The 8,421-nt window shown below is 38.5% G+C and overlaps 1 protein-coding gene across 6 annotated transcripts; it reads left to right on the top strand.

The window, feature by feature from the left end:
- The first annotated feature begins 283 nt into the window (after positions 1–283).
- LOC307171596 (uncharacterized protein) lies at positions 284–7,882 on the top strand. 6 transcript variants are annotated; one of them, XM_079893340.1, is made up of 4 exons: positions 305–380; positions 1,360–1,396; positions 5,181–5,622; positions 6,455–7,876. In XM_079893340.1, exon 4 carries the CDS (start codon positions 6,466–6,468, stop codon positions 7,624–7,626), a length of 1,161 nt encoding a protein of 386 aa, XP_079749466.1. In that variant the 5' UTR covers positions 305–380; positions 1,360–1,396; positions 5,181–5,622; positions 6,455–6,465; the 3' UTR covers positions 7,627–7,876. The 6 variants fall into 6 exon arrangements, with proteins under 6 accessions (XP_079749462.1, XP_079749466.1, XP_079749463.1 ...); XM_079893337.1 differs by having other exon boundaries at positions 312–380; positions 5,512–5,637; positions 6,455–7,882; XM_079893338.1 differs by having other exon boundaries at positions 312–380; positions 5,181–5,637; positions 6,455–7,882.
- Positions 7,883–8,421: the final 539 nt, after the last annotated feature.

Below are 8,421 nucleotides of genomic sequence, written 5' to 3'. Positions count from 1 at the left end.
CTCCTGAGTCATAATCATAATCATAATCACACACTGTTGTCCCGAGGAGAACTGAGTGAGTCTGGTTTCTCACGAGGGGTTTCCTCCATCCTGTCACTGATGGAGTTTTGGTTCCACTGTCGCCTTTGTCTTGCTCAGTCGGGGACATTTAATTTAATATTCATCAATATTATTGATCTCCTCCACTGACACCATTATATGAGAACTGAACTGAGCTGGACGATGACATCACGGTTTTCCAGGATGCGACAATTTGTTTTGTGTGGACACTCCCTTTAATCTTGCATTGCCAGAGCACTGCGATACACACCACAGAGAAAGTGCTGTGTCACACTCAGAGAAGCTGTCGGTCAGAGCCACTGCTGGACACACACGTCGAGGTGAGTGTTTCTAATAAAGAGCATTTAGAGATCATTTGAAGACCTGTATTTGTGTTGGGTACACTGTAAAACCTGATGAGTTAGTTCAACTCAAACCGTTTGAGGAAACCGATTGCCTTAAATCATTTAAGTTTATTAACTCAAACAATTTAAGCATAAAAAAATATTTGATTTGTGTCCAAGTAACTCAATAACTTATTGTTAAGATAACTTGGGTAAATAAAGTTAATAGTACTAATTCCATTCAGTTAATATAACTTAAATCTATGAAGTACACTATAAACTGAGATTGAACTGAGCATGCGCGAAGGTTAGGCATCCCGGATAACGCCAGTCTCCGACAAATTCGACAAAAACTGTGGTAATGACAAATAACATTCTGATCTAGCATGAAATTTGTTTAAAGCCTGAGGTTCGTCGTATGCTATGCCCCCAAAGAAGAGAAAAGCACAAACAAAGCACGGAGAAGTGGACCTCGCTCAGCAGGTGATCGCTACAGACATGACAGCTAAAGAGGCCAACACGGAAGAATTAACCTCTCTGATTCGCAGGATAATGCGAATAGACTTTATTCCACTATTCATTTCCTTCTCTCTGGGCCTACTAGTTGGTTCACGTAGTGTTTTTGCGTCGCGCGTCTGTGTTACACGTCACCACGTAGGCTCACTATTGGCCGAAGCTGGTCATGTGTGTGATGCGTGTTGACGTGCAACACAGACGCGCCGCGCAAAAACACTACGAGGCCCAGAGAGAAGGAAATGAATAGTGGAATAAAGTCGTTATTTTTGTTTGTTTTTGCGCACAAAAAGTATTCTCGTCGCTTTATAAACTTAAGGTTGAGCCACTGGAGTCACTTGGACTATATTAACGATCTCTTTAATAACTTTTCTGGGCCAGCAAGTTTCGGTCACCTAGCAGCCTATGGAGAAGTGATCAGCTCTCAGATTTAATCAAAAATATCTTAATTTGTGTTCCGAAGATGAACGAAGGTCTTACGGGGTTGGAACAACATGAGGGTGAGTAATTACTGACAGAATTTTCATTTTTGGGTGAACTAACCCTTTAATAAACTAAACTAAACTAAACTAAACTAAACTAAACTAAACCCGAATAAGTTGGCAGAACTCAAAACATTTATGCCTCAAATTTTTTAAGTTCTGAAATTCAAAGTTTAAGTAAGCAGAACTAGCAGATTTTTATTTTGTACTTAAACATTTCAAGTTAAGAACAATTAAAATGTATGAGTACATTAATTCATACAATTAACAACTTTCATGTAATTCCAGTGTGAACACTTTTATTAGTATAAGCTTTAAAAAAACTAATCTGCTAACATATTAGCAATAGTATGTTATACAGAAGCACTTGCTGTATGAGTGCAACAATATAAAGGGATTATTTGCTCTCAAATCAAGCTGCATGCACCACTCGTCACCATGATGGTAACTATCCTAAAGCCAACATTAACAGAAATTCTTTTAAATTAGCATAACAAAGCATTATTCACTACTAAATCTCCCACTTAACATTAATCTTACACAAAAAAAAACATTATATTACACTTAATTTTAGCATTTACTCTCCCTTTCGAGTGCCATCGGCAAAGCATGCTGGGAAATAGACATCCCAGCCGTTTCAGTTAAACTTAAGTTCGTATAAATTAAAATAAATAATTTCATAAAACTCAAAACAATGAAACAGTTCAGTTTACTTAAAATATATCAGTTCTGTGAACTTGAAAGAAAAAAAGTGCTAAATACTCATAAAAGTTAATTCGACTAAACTAATTAGTTTAATTGAAGTTTGTCCAACTCAAACCAATTAATTATTTTGAGTGTTAGGGTTTACAGTGTATAGGTCATTGTACATGATGAAATAAAAAAAACAAGCCTTCTAATGTACTCAGAAATATTACGTGCCATTTTGTTACCATACTTTAAACAGATATGTATTTGTTGTGTAACTTTATAAGCATGGAGTCGACAGGACAGGCTAAATATGGAGGACAGACATTATTAATGTAGTAATGGACCCTTTTCACAGATTGTGGTGGCACATTTTAACGGTCATCAGCATCGTAAATCCTGTAAAGTATGTATATTTCTAACACTATACTCTGTATAATATTATCTCTCTCTCGTCTAGTGAGCGGTGCTTTACAGCACGTTCCTTTACTCATAGAAATAATCTTACACAAGCCGTCCGAGATTATTGCTTGCTTTGTCAGTGTGGTTGTGTGTTTTTAATTCCACATTGAATTTTGCAACATTCATTCCGGGACATTTAATGAAAAAGCAATCGCAAGTGTCTTAACTGTGAGTGTCAATGGAAATAAGGAAAAATAACATTTACATGATCATTTTGCTACAATTTTTGCTTGAACATGTTAAGTATATCAAATAATTTCTGTAATAGCCTACATTTTCATTTGAATTTTGCAACTTATAAAATGTTAAAATATGTTTAAATTATATGTTAAAAGAAGTGTAGGGAATAGCAAATGTAAATTATTGAATTTGAATTATCATTTTACTCCAAACATTCCATATGGTATGGAAAATGTAAATTTAAAGGGTCATGAAACCCTAAACCAAATTTTCTGAGATTTTAACAGAGGTATGTGTGTTGAACACCACTGAAGACAATGTTAGCATCTGTTAGATTTAATAGTAGGGGGAAAAGTTTTTTTTTCGCTATTATCATCTTCCGGGTTTAAAATCTTAATCGTGTGGCAGAGCACTATAGTACTTTGATGACTCATCGGTGTCTCATAATTATTCATGACTGAGTTTTCTTATCCAATAAGAAGACACTTGCTCTTAATTATTCATGACACCACGTGGAACTTTCCAATGACAGACATGTCCAACTGTGATATTGCGTAGTAGATGAGAGAGCAATGATGGGACGCGCGTTTGTTTTCGTGGTGCAAAAGATCCAGTGCATCTTTCCCCGCGATGCTGCCAGGGCTAGACTAACCCTAACCCTAACCCTAACCCTGGCCATCAACCACAGACACATCTAAAGTTATGTGGGTTCAGGGGGCGTGTAGATCTAGGCTATGTACGGAACATTTTTTTTTATTTTAAGCGGAAAATTTATTATTTTCAAATATATGCATTTATAGTGTGTATTTAAACAAATATATATTTTATAATGACATAATTATACATATACATGTACATTTATATGTTTTAAATAGAATTATCATTACTGTAGGCTAATATATGTAGCAGGGCATTCAGTTACTTTTGAAAAGACAAAAATAAGGTGTCAGTGTATTTCATTAGACTTTGCCAGCTATAAAAAAAAAATCTAGCATTTCCTCACGTTTCACCACTGATGTTTAGTGACAGTCGATATGCAAGGGCCACTGGCGATGACAGTTTCCCCCCTCCCCCCGCCGTGCCACACCACAGCCCACCCACTCCCTTCTTATCACAGCCTCCACGCTCATTTAAGATGCGTTTTTCAAAAAGATTGTGAGCTAGACTTCAGCTGAAAGAGGGGGGGTTCATGACCCTTTAAATACAGAAATGCGTTGCTATTTTGCTTATTACATTTCAAATTGAATATTGATATCCTCATACTTCCATAAAAGTGCTAAAGAAAACGTCTCAGTTACGCATGTATCCCAGAGGGAACGAGACGCTGCGCCAAAATGCTGTGGGAACGCCTCTCCGTGATTCGTCGTGAAGCATGTATGTTATCAGTCCAATGGCGTGCTGGAACGTCATGTGACGTCATTGACTAGGAAATGATAAAGCACCCCTGAACCAAACAGCGTCAGCTTCTGATAGGCTGAAGCAAGTCGATCACGGGCATGTCGGGAGTATGGCAGGGTGACGCAGCATCTCGTTCCCTCTCAGGGATACATACGTAACCGTAACATGTCAACAAAATCAAACAAGAATTTTGAACCTGGCTTTATCCAATGTTCAGATTTATATGTAATGTATGCAAATTTATTCATATTTAATTAGATAATGTCTCATATGCATATTTAAACATGACATTTCACAAAACTTAATTTCACAAAACAATTGTCTTAAATGTACTGTGATTAATCAACTGTAAAGTATGGTGAGTTCTATAAGTACATTTTTTTTACCCTACTTGTGGTGTCTTGCCTTAAAATTAAAACCATGAAACCACTAAAAACATGAATTATTTTATCGGCCATTTGAGCTAGAATCAACCAATCAATATAGTACACTGAAAAAAATGATTAAATTCAACGAATAATTTTTTTTCAGTGTATGCGGATGCCCTGGAGTAGAGCTTAGATCGGGCCCGACCCTACCCAAGCTTTTGTGTGTGTGTGTGTGTGTGTGTGTGAGGGTGAAAACTAGCAATTTCTATAGACAGACAAAAAACAGCAGGGACAGAGATTCACATACAGAAGCAGAAGCTGACGCTGTTTGGTTCAGGTGTGCTTTATAGTTTCCTGATCGATGACATCACATGACGTTCCGTCACGCCATTGGACTGATTCCATACGTGCTTCATGACGAATCACGCAGAGGCGTTCCCACAGCGTTTCGGTGCAGCGTTTCGGAACCGCAACTATTAAAAACAGACTTATGCGATGCAGTATAGTGCTTTTTCTTCCCACAAGTAGTCAGACTTCTGAACTGCTAGTCTGAGTGCACCCCCCCCCCCCCCCCCCCCCGTGCCAAGACTTAGACCTTAACCCCATTATCATACTATATATATATAAGATCCAACCACGGCCCATTATAAGACTTCTAGCAGAAGAAGCAGTCAGGTTTAGATTTTTTATCTGTTGATTTTTTATAGAATCCACGATGCCATGTTTCTGAATAAGAAGTCCAGGACCACCTTTGGGTCTCACCCCAAAACGTCACATACTGACGCGTCTTGACCATGCGTCAACATACGACGAAAAGGGTACCCCTATAACGTCCATGTGTGACGATTCGGGTTATGGGTAGGTTTAGGTATGCGTTAGGGTACCGCTAGGAGGCGCTGCTGGTGCGCTCATGTCTGCGTCTCATATTGACGTTATAGGGGTACCCTTTTCGTCGTATGTTGACGCATGGTCAAGACGCGTCAGTATATGATGTTTTGGGGTGAGACCGGGCTGATCTAGCGTGTTTGCTGCAAAAAGCTCTTTTAGTTTCATCTGACCACAGAAGCCTGTCGTGTTCCAGTCGTGTCTGACCACTGAGTCTGCTGGAGGAGCGAGGAGGACTGTTCTCGAAACCCTCCCAAACAACATGTACGGATGTAGGAGGTGTTTGATTTATTAATTTTTGTTGGTAGGCTTCTGACCCCAAGACTCAACTAATCTCTGTAGTTCTCCATCTGTGATCCTTGGAGAGTCTTTGGCCTAACCCTAACCCTAACTCTCCTCATTACCGTGCATTAAGACGATATAGACACACGTCCTTTTTCTGGCAGATTCATAACATCTTTAGTTGATTGGAACTTCTTAATTATTGCCCTGATTTTCAATTCTTTAGCTGTTTTCTTACGGTCACTTTCTATTTTGTGAAGCTCAACAATCTTTTGATGCACATCAGAACTATATTCTTTGGTTTTACTCATTGTGATGATTCAGGGAATTTGGCCTTTGTGTTTCCTCATATTTAAACTCCTGTGAAACAAGAAGTCATAGCTGGACAATTTCATGTTCCTAGTCACCCTGGTGTGCTAAATACAGGTAAATATTAATGGGAATATACTTCAGAGATATTTTACTCTCTATAATATTTCATTATGTGATTTCCCCCCTACTTTCAATTCTTTTACTTCAGTGAAATGTTAGATTTTTGCAAATTTTTTGAATGAAAGAAAAGAATAAACAATGCAGATTTATTTTTTAAAGCCATTTTTGATCATATTTATTAGGGGTGCCATTACTTCTGACCACAGCTGTATATACAGGAGGGCTCTGTTAGAACTGTGAGAAAAATCTCTCATCTTCATGTGATCTTAACTCATTTAAAGAGTGTGGGGAAAAACAGCTCAAAACCATCTATAAAAATACATGATTAACAGCAAACCATTAGATCTTACATTTTTATTACTTTTATTATCCTGTGTTGCAGGTTAAGGCGAAATGGCAGGCATTTTTCCCAAGCACAAAATAAAAGGAGTTGATTTCTGTGGATCGAGGTCTTACTGCTATATAATCCGCTCTGATCTCGGCTGCTATATGAGGGCAAAGGATTTCAACAAAGGGTCAGACCTCAGTATTCATGCTCTGCACCCCTGCTGCCAACATGGAGACCATTACATTGCTGACGAAAATGGGCAGTTTTACATCATTAAGGGTGATAAATGCCGCACAGTCACTGACCTGACAGAAGACACTGAATCCTCAGTCTTCACCCTTTATTCCAAGTTTCGGGGCGGAGACCATTACCTGGCAGCCAAGGGCAAGTTTTACATCATCTTCCAGGAAAAGGGCACTTACAGAAGAACAAGAGACCTCGACTTTATCAATACTATTTTTTATATGTTGAGAGATCGTGATGTACCTTATTCTGATGAATTACCCCTGCGTTCCTATTGCAGAGATGGTCTCTATTACTGGGGTGATCTAGATAACTGCTACTTCCTCAAGCCAACCAAGTGGGGAGTTCAGTACTACGAAGGGACCAACCTCAGCAAAGCTGAGTGCACTGCTGTCTTATCCGTTCACCCCGATGTTCTGAACTTCCTGCCAGGCGGGCTGTCCATAACCAACGGCCCAGCATTCAGAAAGTGGGTGAAAATTAAAACCGTTATTAATGACAGTCCCACACCAGTGACATGGCAAAAGAAAATTACTAAAAAGGTTGGATACAATAAAGAGAAGATGTCCCAGATCACACACAACTGGAAGATAGCAGCGTCAGGCTCGATCTCAGCTGGAAAACTCTCAGGGTTAATTGCAGACTGTCAGTTCTCCTTATCGGCAGAATACGGAGGTTCAAGAGTGAACACTGAACAGGAAAACTGGAATGAAGAGACTGAAGAGGAAGAGCAACTATCATTTGAGCTGAAGCCGCACGAGTGTCTGTATGTGTGGCAGTTCCAGCTGGGTCTCGGATCAGAACCGGTGTTGTTCTGCCGGGATTTGAAGATTACCAATAAGCCGGACCCGCCAACTGAAGTCCCGCTGCCGCCTGAGCCTAAACACCGGCTACAAGAAAATACCTCTGACTTCTTAAGCAATTATTTGTTTATCTGTTTTCTGATATATCTCATATATCATTGCTTTAATTACAGAACATAAAGTATAAAATACAAAGTTACTCATAACAATAAAAAAACGGACAAAATACTGCTTTAACAACTGCTGACAGATCTGCTGCAAGTCATTCATCAAAAAATACTACTATACCTTATATAGTATAGCAGTTGTCCTTATAGATGTGCAGTCGAATTCTAATAGTGTTTGATTTGCTTTCTGTGTAAAACATGGGCTTCACCTGTATCAGCATATCTTATAATCTACTGTTAATAATCTGCATTAAATCATTATATTAATCATTGTGTATTCATCTTTTTGATCATCACTTTGTCACACACCCTTCCATGGAAACACATCAGTTAATCATAGTTTATTAATAGTATTGTTGAAGCATTAACAGTCTATATACCAGTAGTGAGTTCTTCATTCATTGTTACTGTAATTAACAAATAATTTTTTATTAGCTCATATGTAATTTTATATATTTTTATCATCCTTTAACAACTTGATAAATACACATATCTGATGTATTTTAAACCGTGTATTAAAGTTGTTAATTTTCATCAAAACATGATTGAGCCCTGAGGCACTCCAGTAGCTAGATGATAAACAGTGATGCGATAAACCATGTTTTTTCATAATAACAGATCCTAGTGATGATATGTAGATGGAGAAGAGAAGCGATCCCAGCACTGAGCCCTGAGGCACTCCAGTAGCTAGATGATAACAGTGATGGGATAAACCATGTTTCTGAATAACAGATCCTAGTGATGATATGTAGATGGAGAAGAGAAGCGGTCCCAGCACTGAGCCCTGAGACACTCCAGTAGCTAGATG

The sequence above is a fragment of the Squalius cephalus genome (assembly GCF_949319135.1).
Source record: "Squalius cephalus genome assembly, chromosome: 14".
Taxonomy (NCBI): domain Eukaryota; kingdom Metazoa; phylum Chordata; class Actinopteri; order Cypriniformes; family Leuciscidae; genus Squalius; species Squalius cephalus.
The sequence above is the reverse complement of the archived record's forward strand: the minus strand, read 5'-3'. Positions and strand labels throughout refer to the sequence as shown.

What these genes read in the sequence shown, in the direction of transcription:
- LOC307171596 (XM_079893337.1), top strand. Translation starts at nt 6,466, where the DNA reads ATGGCAGGCATTTTTCCCAAGCACAAAATAAAAGGAGTTGATTTCTGT.